The 24,010-nt window shown below is 39.1% G+C and overlaps 1 protein-coding gene across 1 annotated transcript in view; it reads left to right on the forward strand.

The window, feature by feature from the left end:
• LOC118804418 (neurobeachin-like) overlaps positions 1-24,010 on the forward strand; it is a 235,488-nt gene that overhangs the window by 202,273 nt on the left and 9,205 nt on the right. The window contains exons 18-22 of the mRNA XM_036564932.1: positions 6,864-6,953; positions 12,463-12,655; positions 16,055-16,126; positions 16,226-16,381; positions 16,971-17,141. Coding sequence (XP_036420825.1) covers positions 6,864-6,953; positions 12,463-12,655; positions 16,055-16,126; positions 16,226-16,381; positions 16,971-17,141 — 682 coding nt within the window. The remainder of the gene's footprint in view (positions 1-6,863; positions 6,954-12,462; positions 12,656-16,054; positions 16,127-16,225; positions 16,382-16,970; positions 17,142-24,010) is intronic.

The raw sequence follows: 24,010 nt of genomic DNA on the forward strand, positions 1-24,010 counted from the left end.
TTGTAAAATAATGATGAATAATAAAATTGTAGACCCCCTGGCTATATGTTCCCATTCAAACCACAGGACTGAAGTAACTGGAACAAGCTCAAAGTTCACAAACCCTATTTACTGAGAATTACCGTATTGTTGTATTGCTTATGTAGTAGGCGTACTAAATAATCATACTAAGTATATATGCATATATCAATTGTAATGTGTTATCTAGCTTAAAAATAAAGCTACAAAAAATATTCTTTGATATGATGCCACTTGGGGGAAATGGGAAGAAAATTTTTTCTCTAATTGGTAAAGTAATTAGACTTCATAGCCCCATTTTCTAGCCTATCCCTAAAATGCATGCAATAGTTTTGGCAAATTAGCATCACCAGTTCAACATACTTTAGATGAATTCTGATTTTGGGGGGTAGAGTCTGAGTCTTGCTAATAGCAAACTACATGCCATACAGAGACATGGTGTGGGCCAGGGGTCGGCAACCCAAATGTTAAGAAGAGCCATTTTGTCCTTTCACTAAAAATCAATCCACCTTGGGAGCCACAACATTTTATGTCCATTTTACCTTCTTGGCTGTAAATATGTCTCAGTATGTACTAATGTACTAGTACAGGCTAAAAATATAATATAAATGAAAACACAGACTCTGCTCTGCTTTAAGCTTTAGCTCAGATATAGCCGCTATTCTCGCATCTCTGGCAGGAAACTTTTCAAAAACTTTTTAGAACATTTTCTTGTAAAATTTCTCTCAACATTTGATTCTTGTACGCGGCTGAAGTCGCTTCTCATTCGCCAGCTTTTGGTCCAAATTTTCCCGTTCCATCTTAAATGGTGCCTGAGGTGCCAGAATGTAACTGCTGCGCCATTTAAGGTGGAATTGGAGAATGAGAATGAGAAGCTGGCAAATGAGAAGATGACTTCAGCTTCGCAACTTTTTGAAAGGTTCTTGTTGCAGATTAAACTGATCAGGAAACCAGCTGAGTGCTTATAAATGCAAATAAGTAAATTTGTCTGCATATTATCAATGTTCATCTTACATCTCTCTCTTTGCCCTTTCATTCTCTACTAACTAGGCGACATTGTTGTTGTTGCTATGGTGACCAGCAGTCTGCGTTATACGTTAACTCCAGCATTTAGGCCAGTCTGTTGTTAAAACTGTGTTAGAATGACCCAGCAGAGCTTTATTTACTGCAAAGGAGGATTATTTTATTTTATCTTTACCTAGAAATCTAATTCTGCTGTGGAGCCGCAATAGTGGAGTAAAAGAGCCGCATGCAGCTCCGGAGCCGCATGTTGCCAACCCCTGGTTAAGGCCAATCTGTTTCAAATTGCATAAAATTAGTGTATGAATATTTTAAAGGTAAGAATTATGTTTTAAATAAAAATACTACAATAATGGCATCAATTACGTTAATAATAACAATCAATAATAATCAGTCTTCTAAGTCCCCCCACACACCCCAACTGCCACATGGTTGCCACAGCCCTGTACCAGTCCTTGGCCCGGTTGTTGGGAACATCTGCCCTGAAGAGCCTTTTAATGGATGTTTCATCAAAGAATGTTTATTTGTAAATAAGTTTTGCAGCTATGTTGAACCTTTATTAAGGTTTTAGAACTTCCACATAATGCAAACGTTCCTAGAACTGTACACCAACCCGAGAACTGTTTTGGAACTTGAGATTGAAATTCTTGCGCATGCACTCACGCTGGCAACATATTTTAATACACACAGTCTTCCAGCCTCGGTTTCAAAATACACGGTGCTGTGTATTTTGGCATGTGAGATTTTTAACAGGTAAAACACATGTACAGGATGAAGGACGCGTTACAGGATGCCCAAAAAGGGCTACTGTTTGCTGTTCACCTGCTACATTTTTGACATATTTTCTCCATGTGTAATTCTGACAGATGCATGTCACCATGCGCTGGTTATTGATAGTGTGCGCTGAGCCCAGGTTATGTGAAAATGTGCGTGTGTTGGAGTAACGCTGACAGACACCTACAAGCCCCCCCTTGGCTGGTGGAAAAGCTCAGGTCCCATCCATCAGCCCTCGCCATGTGAGGCCCTTCTCTCAGTCTAGCTGAACAGGCCTCCCTCAGCGTGCCATGTCAAACTAAACACAGCTCCTCTGGCCATGTCCCCACATTCTCCATATCTGCAGGCTTTCACCTCGTCACATGATGCTCCAACTTCTTCAGCCCTACACTTCTGTTGCTAGCGGGGTATGCTAGTTTGCAGAGTTGGATAGCATCTAGTTAGATTTACTCAGTTGCACAGTAAAAGTAAAATTTTGATGGACTTCTCTGAGTATTATTATATACTATTACAATACAATATATAGCTTTTGCTTCTATTATTTCACTCAGTTACCTGTTAGTCATTACCATTTACAGTCATATTCATAAGTTTGGGCACCCCTAGTCAAATTTCAAATTTCACTTCTGCATATTTTAATGTCCAAATACTGTTTATTTGCTGAAATTAACATATTGGAAGAAAAACATACAAGGTGGCCTGTGCAAAAGTTATGGCACATTTTATATTTTATTTTTTTGGTATGTTAAACTAAGCAGATGAATGGAAATTTTGCAGTACAATGTAGAGAACAATGCCATATTTTTGTTAGTTTTTTGTTAGTGGTCACACCTCTGACATCATTTATTTCAGACTAGTAGTGCATTAAAAAGAGAAGAAGAGAATCTTAACAAACTTCAGTTCTTATGCAGATAGTTGCTGAAGTTCCTTTGCGGACGTTACTCAGTACTTACGTTGTTTTTTTTATCTGCTACTTTTGTACTTCTACAAAAAGTATAAGTTATTTTACGGAAAGATATGTTTACTTTTACTTGAGTCATTATTTTACTAAAGTAACAATATTTTACTTCACCCACTGACCCCTGTTGACATGAATTGATCCTAAATAGTCATTGTAAGATTGGCATGATCTTAGGGGGAATTTCACAAAGCAGGATTTCCCAGTTTAGCCAGATAACTTAAGCCTAAGTCAAACTGTCCAATAAGAGAAGAGCTAAGGGACATTTCTATTGGACAGTCCTCACTTTGGGAAAAAGTTACTCAGCTTTACTGCAAAATAAGGCTCTGAACAATAATAATAATACATACATACATACATACATACATACATCATCTAAACCGCTTATCCTTCTGGGTCGCGGTGGGGTGCTGGAGCCTATCCCAGCTGTCATTGGGCGGAAGGCAGGATACAACCTGGACAGGTCATAATAATAATAATAATAATAATATATACACTTCATTTATATTGTACCTTTCCAAAGCTTAAAGTCTCCTTTCAAAGCATTACAATCAGAACCTAACAACAAAGCACAAGAACATCAAGTAAAACAAAAAGAAACAACAAAGAACAGAAGCCAGTAATCAAGCATGGTGTTAAAAACAACATATTGTACTGTATATTGGCTGAACTGAAGAGTAGAGGCTGAATTGTGGTTGAGGAAGAACTGAATTGAAGCTTAATTGAAACTGAGCTGAATCTGAGTAGCGGATGAGGTGAGGCAGAGTCAAGGCAGAGTTAAGGCTTAATCGAGACTGAGTAGTGGCTGAGTCAACACTGAATTGAGGCTAATTTGAGGCTGAGTCAAGGCTGAATTGAAGCTGAGGCAGTCCTGAGTGGAGGCTGAGTGGAAGTCGAGTCGAAGCTGAGTGGAGGCTGAGTCGAAGCTAAGTCAAGTCTGAGTCGAGTTGAAGCCAATAATGAAGCATAGTGTTAAAAACAACATATTGTCATTGTCAGAACCAAACCTTCATTTTTATCATTTTATGGTTTTATTTTTATGTTTTTTACAGAATTTGAAAATGACGTTTTCCATTTACACTGTGTTAAAAGTTCATGATGGAAGGATTTTACATTCACTTCCATTCAAATTTATAAACTTTCTCTTTTTTTTCCTCTAAAATTAACATTTTGGAGATGCAAAGTCCCCCAACAGTGAAGTTATAAAAGCAAGGGGGAAAAAACAAGAAACCGAATATAGAACAAAAGAAATAAGATGAATAGGACAAAAATTGTTCATGTCAATATTTTAACATTTAAATACCTCTGGTTGACAGTGACCCTTGACCTCATTCCTCCTCGTCCATTTTTTTAATGAGTGACAAAATATATTTCATTCCATCTATCAGTCTAATCGATAAGTCCATGTTTAGCTGCTATTCATTGAAGAGTTAACAGTGCTGCCAGTGACTTCAGTGTTTTGTACATGCTCTATTATTCTACTTCTACCAGTGTGTAAACTCTGCTTTGTCAGCACTTTCACACATAGTTCTTTTCATACTAGAACACTTTCTCTCGCTTTATTATGACCCTTATTACTGTGTTACCCCCCATGATCACATATATGTGTGTGTTTCTTCTTTTCCTCCTTTGTCTCTGGCACAATAACATCAGTGAGCAGGCGCTGCTGCAGTGCTGGCTGCGTGTCAGGCCAGGTTAGCGTCTGTTGGCTGGGTGGGGGCGCTCCTGGAAATGGGCACGGTTAACTCAAGCATGTTAATAGGAAAAGGCTTGTCTCTTCCATACTAACACTTGGATGACTCTGCAGGCTTTGAAGGGGGTTAGAGAGAAACAGGGAGGGGTGAGAGAGAGACAGAGAGAGACAGAGAGAGAGAGAGAGAGAGAGAGAGAGAGAGAGGGAGAGAGGCCTTCCATACACATAAACACAGTTTTTGCTCTCCTACTCCCCGTCTGAGCTGAAGCTGAACTGAATCTGAGTTGAGACTGAACTGAGTTGAGGAAGAGCTGAATTGAAGCGTATTTGAATCTGAGCTGAATCTGTGTAGAGGATGAGATGAGGCTGATTCAAGGCAGAGTCGAGGCTAAATAGAAGTTAAGTCAAGGCTGGATTAAGGCAAATCTGAGGCTGAGTTAAGGTTGAATCAAAGCTGAAGCAGTGCTGAGTGGAGGCTGAGTCGAAGCTGAGTCAGGGCTGAGTTGAAGCGGAGTCGAAGCCAAGTCGAGGCTGAGTCGAAGCTGAGTCAAGGCCGAGTTGAAGCTAAGTCAAAGCTAAGTCGAGGCTGAGTTGAAGCTGAGGCGAGGCTGAGTCAAGGCTGAGTTGAAGCTGAGTTGAGGCTGAGTAGAGGCTAAGTCAAAGCTAAGTCGAAGCTGAGACGAGGCTGAGTCGAAACTGAGTAGAGGCTGAATTGAGGCTGAGTTGAAGCTTAGTCGAAGCTGAGTCGAAGCTGAATCGAGGCTAAGTTAAAGCTGAGTCGAAGCTGAGTTGAGGCTGAGTCGAGGCTGAGCCAAAGCTGAGGCAATGCTGAGTGGAGGTTTAATTACGGCTGAGTTGAAGCTGAGTTGACGCAGAGTTGAGGCTGAGTTGAGGCTGAGCCAAAGCTGAGGTGACTGAGTTGATGCTGAATTAAGGCTGCGTTGAGGTTGAGTCAAATGTTATCAAACTTCCGCTCAGCGATAAGCGCAGCGGTAAATAGAGCACATTGTGGCAGACGCTTGTGCCACGAATCCTGTTGGAAATAATGAGTTTGAAAGTGCATCTCAATTTGCGTTCAGCGTGAAAAGAGCTGTGTTCAGACGGTGCAGCTTATCCTGCTAGAAATCTGCATCTGAGCCGCGAGGTTGTGATCATTTCTGCAAAGCAGAGATTGGATCTTTATATTCAACATCACATCACACATCCCTAAAAGGATAAACTAAACGTATTGCACTTCATTTTGGAGGAGAAAAAGTCAACCCATGGAAACATTAGCAACATTACTGCGTGGCCTGAACACAACTGGCAAAGAGACCCATCTTATTTCTACATGACAGTTAACTACTCGCCAAGCTGCAGTGGTCAGGGGTCTGTTTCTCGAGGGTTTTAAGCAAACCTTGGTGATGATCATTTCCAGGATGGTACATAGACCAGTGCATTAGTATTTGTCTTTGAGCTGAGTATTTTAATCACAAGTGTGAGTAAATCTGTCCTACTGTACAGCCCCACATTCACCCTCTGGTTCAGTTTAGTTTTACCCTCTTTTTTGATGGGTTACCTCGTTAAGAGTGACGCATGATGAGTGGAGCTGTTCAGATGAAGGTGAACATTCACACTCCTGTAAGGCTGCTTAGTTGACTTATTGGTGCATTTAGGATCAGCAGTGATTTCAGTCAGTCTCAGCCTTTGTTTACAACATGGCCGGAAGTCATTTAATGCTACTGTTTACACTTCTACATTAACGAATGTGGAAGTGTGAAAATGGTCTATTAATGAAGTTTTCTGTCTCTCTCTATCTCTCTCTCTCTCTCTCTCACTATTTTCACTTTCTACCTGTCTCCTCTTTGTTTCTCTCTCTCTCTTTTGCCTCTTTCTGCATGTCTCTCTCTCTCTCTTTCTCTCTCTCTCTCTCCTTTCTTCCTGCCTGTCTCCTCGTTCTCTCTCTTTCTCCTCTCTTTCTTTCCACCTGTCTTCTCTTTCTGTCTCTCTCCTCTTTCTTTCTGCCTCTCTCTCTCTCCGCATGTCTCTCCTCTTTCTCTCTCTCTTTTCTTCCTGCTGTCTCCTTTCTCTCTCTCCTCTCTTTCTGTCTGCCTCTCTCAATCACTCTCTCTTTCTCACTGTCTGCCTATCTCTCTTCTTTCTCTCTCTTTATCTTTATCTCTCTCTCTCTCTTTTCTTCCTGTCTGTCTCTCCATCTCTCATCTTTCTCTCTCTCTCTCTTTCTCTCCCTGTTCCTTTTCTTCCTGCCTTGTCTCCTCGCTCTCTTTTTCCTCTCTTACTTTCTGCCTCTCTCTCCTCTCACACTCTCTCTCTGTCTCTATCTCTCTCTTACTCTCTCTGCCTGTCTCTCCTCTTTCTCTCTCTGCCACTTTCTCTCTCTGTCTCTCTCTCTCGCTGCAGGCCATGGAGGCTCAGATCCAGACTGTTGGACAGACGCCATCTCAGTTGCTCATCGAGCCCCATCCTCCTCGCAGCTCCGCCATGCACCTGGTGAGCGCACCGTGTGTGTGTGTATGTGTGTGTGTGTGGGTGTGAGTGTGTGTGTGTGTGCATGCTCAGATCATTCACAGTGACTGAGCATGTGCATGTGTGTGTTTGCAGTGCAGCTCCGTCTTGCACCATGAGAGCTTATTATTTCAAGCGAGGGCAGTCATGTCTGACCTTCACGCATCTCCCCAGCGAACAGCATGGCTGTTTTTCATGTCCATATGCCTTCCACTTTAATGACCATATCTTCATCCTATGATGATATGATGTTAATATACACCGCTGGAAGCTGCAGAGAGTTCGGGAGCAGATGTGACATCAGAAAAACTCAGCTCAGGTAGTCACTGGCTGCACTCTTAAAGAGGACGTATGATGGAAAACTACATTTTCCTTATAAGAAAAAAGAGTTGAACGTTGTATGTAAACAGTGTTAAAATTTCACTCCCTAGTCCACTCAGACCGTATACGAGCTGCAAGTTGGTCTGTTTTGAGCTCATTGTGTTGTGATGTCACAAAACAAGCAAAACTTACATATATCCACCTAATTCAGCAGGTCATCCCCCCTGTTCAGATTAAAATTGGACTTTTTTCAGCCAGGCATAATACAGGGCAGCCAGTCACAACACAGGCCATTTACATATATCAGTCTTAAATGCACAACAATGAAAACCTTTTCTAATTCTACATTACAAGGAAAGGTTTGAAAATGTTCATGTAAAAATGAATTATGATCGTCAAGTCACTGTCATTTAAATACACTGTTATAAATAAAGGTTTTTCATTCATCAGTGTACAAACAATGTAAATGTTTTCTACAGGTACAACAGTGGTTTTAAGGTCCAGTTGTGAACCTTAAATAAGTTTGTCCAGGTGAAAAGTACAGATTTGTACCTTTTCATAACCGAATGTTCTAAAACAGAACAATAAAATAAGAAGCCTGGAGACGAGACGGGATGTGTGGAGTCAGTACAACTTGGATCATGGTACAATTATGTTCCCTGACTAAAGGTACTGAGATGTACCCTTGAGGGTCCCACCCCAGTGACAAGAGGGGTATTGCCCAAGTAGCAGTTTAGTACCTTTATTTCTGAGAGTGTAGCACATTAAAAGACAGTAAGTGATGGTCAAAGTGCTTTTTGGTACATAAAACCACAGAAACAAGTGGACCTCAGGGAAAAAAATAAATGCTACAGAATTGTAGGATATGGGCCCTTAAAAGTAAAAGTCCCAAAAGGGGGTTTTGGAGCAACGCCACCTTTCAATAAACGGATCTTTACAGAAACCTTTCTGTAAATGGGATGTATCGCCACTGTTGGGACAAAACCTCGTATCTCCGTTTTTTTCATTTTTCATTTTTTGACCTAATTTGAAAACGGCAGCTGCCCTTTATGTTGTTTCGAAGTTTTATGATGAACGGACTAACAGAAATGGTCCAAAATTACTTATAAAAAAATGTTCTCCCATTACTTCCATTAAAAGTTAAGAACGTTTTTCCCAGTGCTGTAAAGTTACCTTTTTGGAGATACGAGGTTTTGTTTCAACAGCAGCGATATTTTGATATCATGTAAAGCTTCTGCATCAAATAATGAACTGTTTCCTAGAACCAAGAGAAGAACCACTTATATATCCGTCTATATCTTTATTTATATTTTTAAGATATCTTGACATACTTTTAAAAGTGCACAGTGTCCTCAGACTGACAGCTCTCTACTGCAGAGCTCTTCTGAGAGAACAGCACTCCCTACTGGTCATGTGGCACCTCAGTCTGCATTACTGACCTCTATTGTCTGTTTTCTATTACTGAAGTAACTTTCTTTGTACTTTTCTACAAAATACACTACAATTAAAAGTTTGGAATCCATTTTTGATGATATAAAATGAATGTTGTTGCAGATGAAAATATAAAATGATTTAAATGTAAGTAAAATTTACAGGTTTCAAATAAGTTAAGGAAGCTAAAGTAAAATGTTATTCTAATTAACCCTTGTGAGGTGTTGGGGTCTGTGTGACCCATTTTCAATGTTTACCAAGAGAAAAAATGATGTGATTTATTATTATTTCAACCTCAGATTCCTTGGCCTCATTTTCTGTTAAGAACATATAAAATAACACATTTTCAGTGCCTTCACTCTGTTCACCCCCTACACATTTATATTACACATGTGGTGTTGGGTGAACCCGCGGGGAATAAAACTGTGGTGCTGTGTCCCTTCACTCTGTTCTCCTCCTACATGGCCTGCTGTTAGTGTGTTTGTGTGTGAGGGTGGACAACATGGTCAGGCTGCTGACTGGCTACAGCTGCTAAAGGAGAACCCTTTGCTGGCCACTTGTGATATTTTAAACATGTGGTGTTTTTACATAAAGTGTTACGGCTGTATTGATTTGTGGACCACCGGACCACAGATTAACAAAAACATCAACACCACACAAGGGTTAATATCATAGAATTCCCAGTACTTCAATAGTGGAAATGATGAAAAAAAATGTCTACACATATATATATATATATATATATATATATATATATATATATATATATATATATATATATATCGCTGCTGTCAGAAGAAAACATTGTATCTCCATTTTTGTTGTTTTTTTCAGCTTTTGACATAGTTTGAAAATGCCTGTTACCCTTTACATTGTGTGTAAATTTCATGATGAATGGACCAAAAGAAATGGCCCAAAAGTACTTGGAAAGTGTCTGATTCCATTGACTTACATTAAAAGTGAAGTATGTAAAGTATTAAAAGTAAAGTTATCATTTTGGAGATACAAGGTTTTGTTCTGACAACATACATATATATAGTAGTCAGTAGATAAATACTACGGATGTCAAACAATTAAAGGGCCCATATCAAAGAAAACTACATTTTCTTCATTTTCTTGTTTCAAAACATATCATTCACTCCCCACTCCATACAGCCCATATATGGAAACTAAACTGCAAATACAACCTTTTTTGAATACAGTGTCTTTGTGATGTCACAAAAAAACCAATGCATTTACATATATCTGCTTATTGTAGTCTACAGCAGTTTTGCCCCACCCATTAACGCTAAAGTTATAAGGAGTGGTTTTAGCCTGCACCGTTTTCAGAATGAGGCACAGTACAGTGCAGCCAATCAGAACAGATGTAATTTATATATTTTAGTCTTTAAGGGTACAAAAACAGCCTGTTTAATTCTAGGGCTAGAAAATGGTCTTGTAAAAAATAAATGACTGACGCTCACATCACAAGTGGACCTCGCAATTAATCACATTATTTTTTGTAGTTAAATTGTGGTTAATCTCATTTGTCAAATAAATATTTTTTTGTGTGTTCTGTTATAACTATATGAACGGACACAATATGCTTCATTAATGTATTTATTCCTTTCAATAATGCGAAATGTGAGTGCAGATTCCAAACCTGAACATGAAAACCATGTGAAAGCAGGGCGAACATGAAAACAAGGTCACCCATTCCTATTGTTATCATCAACATCCAGTGAGAGCAACAGTGAATGTATCAATTCCTTTGAGACTATAGCACTATCTTAACTTTTAATATGAGAGGTGATTCCACACTTTGGAACGATAGTTATTTATCTAATGCCTAACACACATTTACATTTACATATGTAGTTTGAAAAGTTTAAAGCAGCTGCAATGTGAACAAACATGGCAAAGGGTGCAGAAAGTGCTGAAATATAGAATATAGCCAGTGCCAAGTCAATTTTGTCACAAATTAACGATCTGCTCCTAATGTTACAGCTATGAGTGAGTTTTGCAGGTGAGCGAATCTCACATGCATGAGCACAGCTGTGTTATTTACCACCTTGCTTTAACATCTTGAAGTGGTATTGAAAATCATTTGTCTTTTGAACTTTGCCCTGTGCCTTGAGCATATTACTGCACCCCCACCTCATGCACACATATACTCCACATCTTTCCCCAAACCCCAGTAAAACTGCTTAACTGGACTTGTGCTCACTTCTAACAGATGGGAGCCTTCACAGTCTGTGTGTATCATGGGAAAATATAGGTTGGTGTGCTTGTAGATCTGTTCGCTGTTGTACTTATTATAGTCAGCTTTAAAAACAGGTATCAAAATGTACAGTAATTAGAGTGGATGCTACATTAAACTTCAGCTCAGTTAGGTAGTGGACAAATAGCAGCTCCATTAGACATTTATGTAAATGAATGGTGTCCAACCACTGTTTCTTTAGTTTTGCAATGGAACTACAAGTCTAGTGTAGCCAACAGCTAATAGCAGCTTATATTCCACAAATGAACCTTGTGCAAACTGCACAGACTGCATTAGTAATTTTAAACAGTCTTGCTTATTTGGTTTCTAGCACCATATGACATACTTTTATTTAGGGATGCACCAAAATTTCGGCCACCAAAAAGTTTGGGCTAAAAATGCTTTTTTTTGGTTATTGACCAAAAATGAAAAACAGCTGAAAATTACAACAAACAAAGCTACAACAAAGTGTCAAAATCTAACATATTAGGCAAAGAAATAAGGATAATGAAAATGAGAAATAGTTCAATGCTGTTCTGCACCGGTCAGTGAAGACCCATTCAAACAGTTTGAGCAGCAGTAGATCAACAGTGAATGTGTCAGCTCATATGGAACTATTTTGTGGTTTCTATGAGGGACATTAAACATGCTATTGGCAATCAATGTTCATGTCAGGTATCAAGAGTGGATACAACACCTGAGAACTCCACTACAGGTTTGATATACATCCGGCTCAAAGCTAAAAGGAGAGTCCTTGCTGGCATGCTAATGCCATCTATAGCAAAGTATAACTTTAAAAATAATGGAATTCTTAGGCTTGAAAGACCAACTATACCCTGTTGTCGAGGAAGTGTTTGTGTGTTTTGTTTTGTTTTGTTTTTCAGCCCTGTTTGTCCTGAATTTTGATTTCTGTCAAAGATTCTTATTTCAATGCATCACTACTATTATGTATAGCTAAAAACAGTACTAGCAGGCATCTTGAAGCCTTAATTTTGTCCATACCTTGTCCATATAGCATGTCATACAGCATCAGAAACCATATAAGCAAGTCTAATTGAGATTATTTAACAATCAACACAACTTGAGCTAAGTCTGATGATTTAGACATGCAATTTGCACAATGCTAATTTCATACATATAAGCTTCTATCACATGTTAGCTACATTGGCCTCCATAGAAAAAAAATTAAGAAGCAGTCTTTTGCCTGATCAAATACATTTGGAGTAAGGATCAAATTTGAAATTTTGCTGTTATTTTAAGCCTACAAGTTATGCTTTAGTACACCTAGCCTTTTAATTTCTTTGCACATGAGTTAAGCAGAATGTAGCTGAGCCATAAGACAATCCCCTCTTTGACTCGTCCTCCCTTGCTCCATTGGTCCCCTCCTTTTTCTTTCCACTTCCCCCAAGACTAATTACTTCTCTCTCCATCCCCTCTCTGCTCCCTCTCTCCCTCCTCCATCTTCCCTCTCTCTCTCCTCCCTTTGCTCTGTCTCTTCATTAGTGTTTCCTTCCACAGAGTCCCCTCATGTTTAAGGAGCAGATGCAGCAGGACGTGATCATGGTCTTGAAGTTTCCCTCCAACTCCCCAGTTACCCATGTGGCCGCCAACACGTTGCCCCACCTAGCCCTTCCAGCCGTCGTCACGGTAACCTGCAGCCGGCTCTTTGCCGTCAACCGCTGGCACAACACTGTGGGTGAGTGTGGACAGACTGATGCTGGAGCTGGCTTTTGTGTGCATCATTAAAACAAAAGGAACCAACATGATAAAGAAATATAATCAGAGGAGGAGGGCCTGAATAAATTGGCTAGCTCATAACTTGTTCACTCATGTTTAGCAGGCTGAAGATTCTCTACAAAGGGGAGCTAGTGATGGGAGGCATAGCTGGGGTAAAGCCAGTGCTATCATAATCTTTTCCCCGCTTCTTGTGGTGGTGTCTGCATGTAAAGTACCTGGAATAACCAATTTGCACAAACCCAATTCCAAAAAAGTTTGGAACAGTATATGATTGCAAATAAAAACAGAAGTCAGTGAATTATTTAATGTACTTTGACCTGTGTTTCAGCAAAAACAGTACAAAGACAAAATGTTTTTTTTTCCTTTATCAACTTCACTGCGTTGTAAACCCACGCTTATTCTGAAACTGATACCTAGAACACATTCCAAAAAAGTTAGGATGGGCCAATTTAAGATTCAAAAAATGTCCTTAACATGTGTTGCAATCATGCTTGGGAAGGAGCATCCAAGGCCTAGTTTCAAAAATGCGTCTACAAAAAAATCCAGCAGTTTAAAAATAGTGTTCCTCAGCAAGCGATTGCAAGAATTTTAGGTATTTCACCATCTACAGCGCATGATACCATCAACAGATTCTGGATGTCTGGAAAAGTCTGTGCCTAAAAAGCAAGGTCGAAAACCACAGCTGAATGCCCATGACATTTTATCCCTGGCATTGGATAAAAAAATTTGCATGAGGGCTATCACCACGTGGGATCAGGGATACTTTGACAAACCATTGTCATTAAACATGGTTTATCACTGCATCCAAAAATGCAAAACTGTACTATACTATGCACAGCAGAAGCCATATATCAACAACATCCACCACTTACTTCTCTGGACTCATTTCAAGCTCATTTGAAATGGACTGATGCACAGCGGAAACGTATTGTGGTATGAAAGCTCAACCCTCCAGATTGTTACCAGTGTAAAGTTCAAAAGCCAGCATCTATTGGAGGCATATTAGAGCCTATAGCACTGGTAATTTGCACATCTGTGAAGGCACGAATAAATTCAACTTGTCAATACCAAGAAACAGTCTGCATATGTATGCACAAAAACATGGCTCTGTAATCAGAGAGTGTGGAAGCTAAACTGGCCTCCTGCGGACAAACCTGTGTTCAGTTGAAAATGTGTAGCACATCACAGAGCACAAAATACAGTAATAAGGGCCTGTGTGGCTGTGCAGTTTATAAACCTGTACAACTGAAGAATGCCAAAAAAAATTGGCTTTCACAACTGGATTGGTGACTTTAGTTCCCAAGTAATTAGTAAGGGTTTTTAAAAGCAAAGGTGATGCCACACAGGAGTAAACATGCACCAGGCCCAGTATTTTGGGAGTGTGGTGCAGGCATCAAATTTAGAATAAGGTGAAAGATCAAATGTCATATTTTCAGTGTAATTCAGATATTTAAATGTTCGAGTGTTCCAGTTTTGCAGTGGCTGGACTGTGTCACTCTTAGTTGGTGTAACACTTACATAGTCACGTACCTTTATGCATGAAAGGAAACAAAAATATGTGGTCATAAAATGTTCACACACAAAGGCCACCCACTGCTGTTTCCTACTTGAAATTGGTAAAACTGCACACACACATACACACACACACCTTGACACTTCCACTCCACATGTTCCCACTTGGCAAAGTGTTACCCACCCTAGCCCCTCCCCAGGAAGTGGCCTCACCTGCATGTCAAAGGTTGAGCGCCTTGATTACAGGCCAAATTAGCCAATGACGGCCAAGCCTTTCTCCCCACACCTCCCCAGCTGTCACTGCAACGTGCTGTGATGTCAGCACCAGCGGTAACGGCTTGGCTCTCTCGCTCTGCTAATGGCCACAGCTGCAAAAAAGGCCTATTTCAGCTGCACTGCATGAGCACCAGAATAAGGCCACCAGTCCCAAAATGGGCCCGAAATGGCCCCCTCTGGGCTGCAGGCCCGCCTCAGGGGTGTCACAGCTCTGGCTGGCCTGACACTTAACAGAAAAAAATCAATAGGTGTCGTAGAAATCGTACCGGTGGGTTTGTTAAAGCCCCCCATTGAGCACAGAAGGGGTCAGAGAGTGGTCTTGACTTAGAGTGTGCATGGGGCTTGATTGCCTGGTGTGAGTGTGGAAAAATATGTAGTGGGCAGCCTTTGTACACTATTGTTTAAAAGTTTGGAATCATCATTAATAATTGACGTTATTTTGTCTCATGATAGTTTATACAGTGTAGACTGAAGTACCATAAGCTAGACACCAGAAGGCGTTTATAGGTTATGTTTACATTAGCAGGTTGATGGAGCACAAATACAAGTTATGTTTGCCTTAATGTGACACACATCTTCACAGCTGTGTAAACACTTTTCAAATCAGATTTGAGTCACATTTATATACTGTTAGAAATAAGGGTACTCTTTTATTCATCAATGTACAAACAATGTAAATGTACCCTCAAAGATACAACAGTGGTTTTAAGGTCCAATTGTGTACCTTAACTAAGTTTTTTTCAAGGTGAAAAGTACATATTTGTACCTTTTCATAATCTAATGCTTTAAAACAGAACAGTAATATAAAAAGCCTGGAGATGAGGCAGAATGAGTGGAGTTAATACAACTCAGAAAATATAATTTCAGTGGATTTTGTTACAATAATGTTCCCTGACTAAAGGTACTGAGATGTACCCTTGAAAGTACCACCCCGGTGACAAGAGGGGTACTGCCCCAGTGACAGTTTACCACCTTTTTTTCTGAGAGTGTAGATCGCATGCTCACTTGCATGTGCACTTATGGGTCCTTTCAGTTTAGAGGAGTGTTCATAATAATAATAATAGATATAATTCACTGACAAACTCATTTGTCTAGCTTCCTAGGAATGATGAACCTGAGTACCAGCATTTTCACAGTAGTCGTAAAATGTGCTTTCCATCTGTTTTGGAGGTCCCTTAGTTCAACTATGCATTTTTTTCTTCAGTAACTTTGATGGAATGTATTTTGATGGAAGTGTGTATGATATACAAAACTATAAGTGAATTAGATCTTTATCTTCATGGGAGCAAAGATAAGTGTTTTCAGTGTCTATACATTTTAATCTCAGTACAGCTGTGTGGAGAGCTTTGAATGGTGGGTTCTCACACCCTCCCCTTTCACTCCTAATTGCTCACTAGCAGCTCAACACAGTCATAACATTTCACTCTCAGAGAGCGAACAATGATATATTAATTAAAAATATCTGAGTCAGTTTCCATCCAGCTGCTGAAATGGACAGTGATGAGCCTGCAGAAAGAAGCTACTGATGTTTCCAAACATTTGAACAGTGTTGTATGTGTGTGTCTCACAGGTCTACGAGGAGCTCCAGGATACTCATTAGAACAAGCCCATCATCTGCCTATTGAAATGGACTCTCTGATTGGTGAGCATGAACTGTCCAATACTAAGTCCACTGGATGGTTCATAATACAAAAGGTAAATCATCAGAACAGCTAAATTATTTGCTCTTTCATTGTTCTAGCCAACAATGCAGGGACAAACAAGAGGCAGATCACAGACCTGGTGGATCAGAGCATCCAGATTAACTCACAGTGTTTCGTGGTAACAGCAGACAACCGTTACATTCTGGTCTGTGGCTTCTGGGACAAGAGTTTCCGCGTCTACTCCTCAGAAACTGGTACGGGACATGCAGGAGGGAGATATTTAAGGCCATATTTACATCATGTGCAAGATCTGTTGCACATCTGGTTATTCTTACTTTATAGATTAGATATTTGGTATTAAAGCAGTAACTTGATGCTCTAGCATCATGTGAACTCCTGTAGCCTTGTACATCATCATGAAATGCTGTTTATTATTATAATATTAATTTTTTATGAAAACATTTTCATTTTCAGTTTTAAGTCAGACAACCTCATTGGTTCATTTCTTTTGAGTGTGACATAATTTCTTCTAGCTCCATTTTTTCAGTGACACAACATATCAAAATATTGTTTAATTCATTATTTTGTTGTTGTCAAAAATGTTTTGATACCTTTTTAGTGTCCTGGCAGTTTGTAAATAAATTTATCTTGGCTATTAGGGCCAAGTTGCTAACAACAGGAGGTGTGTATGACGCACATGTCCACCTCAGATTCTTTACTTTTATTGTCTTTATGCTTGTTGATAAAAAGCTTGTTGATAACAAGCATAGTAGTATCAGGTCCACTAGTATCAAGCTTCCAATGTGTCTGTCTGTCTGTGACTGTGTCTGTATGTGTGTGCAGGCAAGTTGACACAGATCGTGTTTGGCCACTGGGATGTCGTCACGTGCTTGGCGCGTTCTGAGTCATACATCGGGGGCGACTGCTACATTGTGTCTGGATCTAGAGATGCTACGTTACTGCTGTGGTACTGGAGTGGACGACACCACATTATAGGAGACAACCCAAACAACAGTGAGTATATAAAAACTACATTAATATTAGCTTGATTACCAGCAACAGTTTGTGTATTAAAAATTAAAAGCCGCCCGAAAAACACTCTTCACTTCTTTCTTATCTTGCAATTCATTATTGAGCTTATGGATAGCTATTCAAAAAGTACAGTTCATACTTGACTTCACATCAAGCCGTGATAGTGGTCTTTTAGGATATAGATCCTTGTAGAGTCTCTGGGCACTTGACATCAGTTTGGCTTCTGCTGTTTCACAAGTTTCGTAACACAATCTGGATAATAGCAACTGGTTAAGGAATAAATATAAATGTAAATACTGATTGATATCAGAACCACAATCTGTGAGTGGAGTGGGACAAAAATGATGCAGCGGTTTATGATTATCAGTGGAAAACCATGACTTTAAGAGGTAGGCCCAAATATCAAAATAACTTTAAAAAACTAATTTATGATTCATTACTATTAGACCCCTAGGGTATTTTTAATATTATGTTAGTGTTAAATAAATGCTGGTACACATCGTTTGGCCATTTGAAAGACATTCCATTTGTTGTATTTTAAGCTTCTAACAGACATTAACATATATTTTCCCTTGTATGTTGTAGTATTACTGACTTTTTCAGTAAAGACTGCTGGCATGAATCCTGGTTAGACAATCACTTGTATTTACAGTCAGTGACATATCTATAGCTTTGTTCACACAGCAGGTCAAAGTGGGTCAAATCCGATCTTTTTCTCCATATGTGGCACAGATGTGTATCTGTGTGTCAGTGTGAACAGCAAAAAATGCATTGAATCTGACATTTTCAATTCCAATTAGAGACACTTTCGTATGTGGTACTGATATCCGGTACGTATCCGATCTGCGGCAATGCGACTCAGTCTGAACAGCCAGATCGGAATTCGTGCGACTTTTAAGTCAGTCCAACTCGACATTCGTAAGACTTGGTCTAGATGATGCTTTTTCACAACATTGTAAATTAAAATGTGATTTGTTGATTCCACAGTCAGTTCATAATTATGTAATGCATTAGTCTGTCTAATGCATTAGGCTGTCAGTTCAGCTCCTGAAGTCCCAACCAATGGGGGAGCTCACTTAGCTGTGTCTACTTAGATATCACAGAAAAAAAAATCTCGATTGGACAGTGTTGGTGTTATAAAATCTTAACCTTTTTGTTTACAACTAAAACTTACAAAGAAGTAAGAGTATTTTAAATTATCCACCATCTAACTTCAGCTTGATTACGCATCAGAAAACTACATGCAATCTAGCCTAACTTTATGACCTTTCACATACGTAGAAAATAGCATTTGAAGTTATTAACACACTCTAAATTATATTTTGAGGGAAAAAAGTTTCTCATTAAGTTGAAGGTTTTTTTGCCAACACTCTGTAAAGTAGCTGCTAAAGGAAAAATCTGTTAGAGAGTTGACAGCATCCTTCAAATCTAGACTTACTTCAGGTTTGCTAATGAGACAAACAAACATGATAAACACTATATGATCTGTAAAACTGTCTCATGAAAATGAAGGGCAGCACAATGAATATGCATAGTTGTCATCATTCTGATGTTATGGAGAAAACTGTTAATACCACAGCCCACACTGAATTAGAGGTGAGATTAAACATATGTCATTACATACTGTATATTGTGTATATCACAGAATTAGCAACGTTATCATGAGTAAAATGTCATTATAATATCATACTGCAAGATTCCCTGTGTTTTCCAGCCCAACTGGTAAGTGTGTCAGAACAAACTTATTTTTATTAACAGTGAAAATACACTCACCAACCAAAAAATACAAAAATTGCAAAATACAGAAATTGCAGCACAAATATTACAGAATAATCCAGAGGATAGACTTACACTGTATGTCCAAAAGTTTGTAGACACCTGCTTAAAAAATATTTCTGCTAAAGTCAGGGGTACTATAGGGAGTTCTATAGGGAGTTTGTCCCTCTTTGCTGCAGAAACAGCCTCTACTCTTCTGGGAAATCTTTACACTCGAAGTTGGGACATTGCTGTGAGGATTTGATTGCATTCAACCACAAGAGCATTAGTAAGGTCAGGTGCTGATGTTGAATTATCCATTCTGATCACAAATGCCACTCCTGCTCATCCCAAAGATATTAGATGGAGCTCCACTCCCATGAAAGCAGTTCCACTGCTCCACAGCCCAATGCTGTGGGATTTATGCCCCTCTAGCCGATACTTGTCATTGGGCATGGTTACCTTAGGCTCATGTGCGGCTGCTCTATTGAGAAGCTGTGTGTGTGCAGTTGAATGCATGTGTAATGAATGGGTGCACCTTAAAGTAGCTGGGATCAGTAACTGATGTGGGGGTGGATACTTCTGAACATATAGTGTGCACTTCCAAATAAAGGTATCTTTACAAAAAAGTGTTATCCCCATATTTCATTTAACCATATGGCTGCATTGTCCTCTTTTTTACTTAAAGGGCCAGTATTTAGGAAAAACGATATTTCTTTGAAATAAAAGAATATATATACATACATACATACATATATACATACATACATATATATATATATATACATATAAATATATATATATATATATATATATATATATATATATATTCCCTCTACAGATTAAACAGTCCAAGCTGCAAATACAGCCCGTTTTTAATCCATTGTTTGTGTGGTGTCATTAAAAATGAATGTAGTTGCATATATCCACCTATTCAGCCTACAGCTGTTTAGCCCTCCTCATTCACACTATAAGTAATAAGGCGTGTTTCAGTATGGTTTGCTTCTTGAATGAGGCACAATACAGACAGCCAATCAGAACTGAGATCATTTACATATATCGGTCTTAAAAACACTACAACAAAAACACCCTGTTTAATTCTAAAGGACAAAGAGGGGTTAGAAAACATTCTGTAAAAAGAATTAGGCTGTTTTTGGCAAATAAACGTACCCATATGTAATAAGTAGACCTCAGAGAAAAAAAATATAGGACATGGACCCTTTAACTGGTAAATAAGCAACCCAAGCCATCTCAGATTTGTGCTTTGTGTGGTTAAATGTTTGTGTTCTTGTATGAGATGAGATGTGTGTGCACGTGTTGTTCAGATGATCTGCTGTTCGCGAGTGTCAGAAGCACTGGTTTAGGTGTGAGTGTTCTCTAATTAACTACAGTACAGCTTCAGACAGTTAATTAAGTATTTCAGCTTGGCTGCCTCCAATTAGCAAGACACAGCTCTGCCCTCCTGTTGTTAGAGGAGAAGAAACTCAGCTCCCATGATATTTTCTCACAAGTGCTTATTTTGCACCTTCCAAAAGTGGAGTAATTGTTCTTTTGTGTATAGCTTTGTATTATTAAGTGCAGCTGAAGTTATTTGCCCGGTGAATGACAGTGTACTATTACAGCCCTGCTGTGTGCTGCTACAGTAGCTTATGATGTCCTGCACTTTCTTCATTTATAGGTTTTAGTTGGTGTTTGTTGGTGCAGCTGATATATAATGCTTGTAGCATGTGCTTCTGTAGATGTTCTCCTTCAGCACCTAGAATTGTTTTGATATTTAAATTGTAATTTTTTTTTTTAATATTAAATTTGTTAGTTTTTAAACTACCGTAAAAGTCAAAATGTAAATATTTGTACTAACAATAGCACTTATAATGCTGTTCATAATATCCAGATGACTTTGATGGGGCTTGAAATCACCCACTCTCAGTGAGCTGATTAGGAAAGTAACAGTGCCCTCTAGTGGTGAATATTTTATTATTAAATGAAACTATTTTTTATTTTGAACAGTGAAAGCATTCTAACATTTTGCGCTTTAAGGGTGTGTGTGAAGTTGGGCTACAGTCTAGACCCCTGAGTCTGAGACAAGTCCAAGAACATGACTAGAAGACCAAGTCAAGTCAAAACCAAGACCCAAAAATATTGAGACCAAGCCTCAGCAAGTCTTGAACTGCTTCCAGTACGATTAAATAAACACAGATGCATTTATTTGGTTTTGAGTTAAGCATGAGTTAGTTCACACTGGTGATGATAAAAGAACAACATTTTAAAATGTTCTTTTGACAGTAGTTGGATCCGGTTGATACCATAGGCTAAATTTAGTGAGACTGATGGCTAAAAGCCAGACAAGTCTAAGTCCAGACTTGAGTCCAAGGCTGGACTTGAACATTCTAAGAACATTCTAAGCTGGAAAGGCATCACAGAACTTCACTGTTGGTTGCTCAGTTGCCTTTCCCCCCCCACACTCTTATATAACAGCGTTCTTCACTCCATCTCATAAAAGAACCACTTTTGCTTGCCTGAAAAACGTGTTTGAAAAAGAGATTTGTGGGATGCGAAGAACCTTTAAAGGTTTATACATGATGTAAAGGTTCTATATCAATTTAAAGGTTCTTTCTAGAACATTTACATTATGTGAATGTCCTTTAAACTCTTAGGTTCTTCAAATTCATGCATCTCATTTATGAAAATAGTTCTCTAAAGAATCATCCACTGAAAGGTTGATTTGCAAACCAAAATGGGATTTCAGTGGCGTTATGCAAGGAACCCTTTTTGGCACTACATATCTTCACTGTCAGAACGCCAGCAAAATGGTAACTTTACAGGAGAAGAAAAAACATTTTTAACTTTTAATGTGGGTCAATGTCACCAGAAGCCATTTTAGACTGTTTCAATTGAACTGTTCAACATGAAATTTTCACAAGATCAGAAGAAATACAAAAATGGAGAGGCTTTGTTCCGACACCTTTTGACACCCCGGATAACAGAGATCGTCATACAGTTGTATGCAAAATTTAGGCACCCTGGTCAAATTACATGTTCTGTTGATTTTCTAAGTAAAAATAAGTTAACTCATTCTCCATAGAGAACAAATGGCATATGGCATTTTTTTGGCTGAGTTTAAAATATTTGGGGAAAAAAGTAAAATGTAAACTATGCCAGAACCCTTTTGCACAGACCATATTTAGTGTTTCATTGTTATTTTTATTCTAATGTTAAATTCAGCAAATGATCAGTTAGTGTTGACAGAAGTGTATTCTCCATAGAGGATGTGTTAACATATTCTCACAAGAAAATACTTGCTATTTGACCAGGGGTGCCCAATCTTTTGCATACGACTGAACCTTAAAGCAATAGCTCAGCAAAAACTCAGTTAAACTATTCCCCCTTATTTCAAATGTATTTGTACATATGTATGTATGTTTGATATCTAAAGTTTTGCTCTGGAGCTATGAAGCTAATGTAGCTATCAAGTAAAGGGAGCTTGTATGTAGTAGTCAGCATTGTGCAAACTGCGTGTCACATGCTTGCCTCTAACTGCATAGAGGAAGCTTATAATCACCAGTTAGCATGAAGCTAACTGCAATCCTACATCATCATACACACTTGCTTCAAACCATGTTGAGTTATCTTAAACAAGTAATCTCAAACAGACTTTCTTATGTGGTTTCTGACACTGATATCTATAAAAAATGAACAAATGTACAGACAAAATACAGGCTTTAAGATTTAGCACAGGCTTTTAGCACTTTACCATTGTCCATCAGAAACCACATAAGCAAGTCTATTTGAGACTACTTGGTGGTTTGAGGCAAGTGTGCTTGATGATTTAGGAATGCTGTTAGCATCATGCTAATTGGTGATTATAAGCTTTCTTTTCTTGATAGCCCCATTAGCCTAAACTGAGAAAGCAAACGTTGAACAGCAAGCATGTCTTAGAGTGATTATATTTGGGATAAGGAGAAAATTGTGTACATTTTTAATGAACTATTACTGTAATTAACATCAGTACCAAACACCCACACCTTGGTTTAGAATGTAAGTATTATTTCTCCAGCTGTGTATTCGTTTGTTGCTGGAATCTCTCCGGGACACTGTAGTTGCAGTGACCTGTCAGCTAGCTTTTCCCTGAGCAGCACGGTTTAATTTCACATGTGTCTCAGCAGAGGTCGTCAGGGCCAGAGCCTCCATGAATATTCAGCAGCCGTCCACCTCCAGCCCTCCACACACCCCCTCCCAAACGGCACCGTGACACGCTGGAGAAATTGATTTCACAGTTGCGGGACAAAACCCCAGCGCATCTTAAACGCGTGGTGATTAAAATACGTCCGGCTCAATCGAGCACCCTGCTCTGCGGCCCCAGCAGCCAGGCTCCAATTTACGCCTCCTAATTGTGTTGGCGCACTCCCGGGGACCTGGGGGCTCAGTGGGGGTTCAGCGGGGCTCAGGCACCGACTGATTGAATCTTTTGTGGGGAAGGCGAGCTGGACCTGACCCCGTAGATCTCCCTAGAGGCCTCAGCACTGTCACACTCGTCCCTGTGGAAGCATCAGGATCTGTGGATCCAGAGGCATATTGATCAGAGCCAGCAGAGTTAGCTGGAGGACTTGGTTTTCCATTGATTTTGGTGTCCATTAAAAGTACTGTGTGCATTCACTCTAATGACCTCTGTGTTAATTAAATAAATGTTAACTTTTTTTAAGTGCACTCTGAAGATTTTTTTTCCCCAAACACTTTATTGGAATCATTATTTAGTTAAAGAATAGCTGAAATGTACAGAATAGCTTAAAAAACACTATAATGATCTATCAGTTGTAGAGTTTATGGCTTTAAGTGTAACATTGATCTGTCTGGCAACAACTTAATTACTCTTACTTCACTAATTAAACTATTTCTTTCCTAGACTCTTTATTAAGTTTAGTAATGCAATCATTTATTGAGATTGTCTCAAATTATCTGGTAAGAAAGTCAGGAGAGGGCTTCTCTTGCATTCAGACAGTCCTCTGAATACAAGGCCAAATTTACCACTATGAACCTACATTCTAACAGCAGGCAAAGTTGTATATGCAAGTGGTAAACTTGGCGAGTACCATGTTACC

Source organism: Colossoma macropomum, unplaced genomic scaffold (genome assembly GCF_904425465.1).
Source record: "Colossoma macropomum unplaced genomic scaffold, Colossoma_macropomum, whole genome shotgun sequence".
In the NCBI taxonomy this organism is placed as follows: Eukaryota; Metazoa; Chordata; class Actinopteri; order Characiformes; family Serrasalmidae; genus Colossoma; species Colossoma macropomum.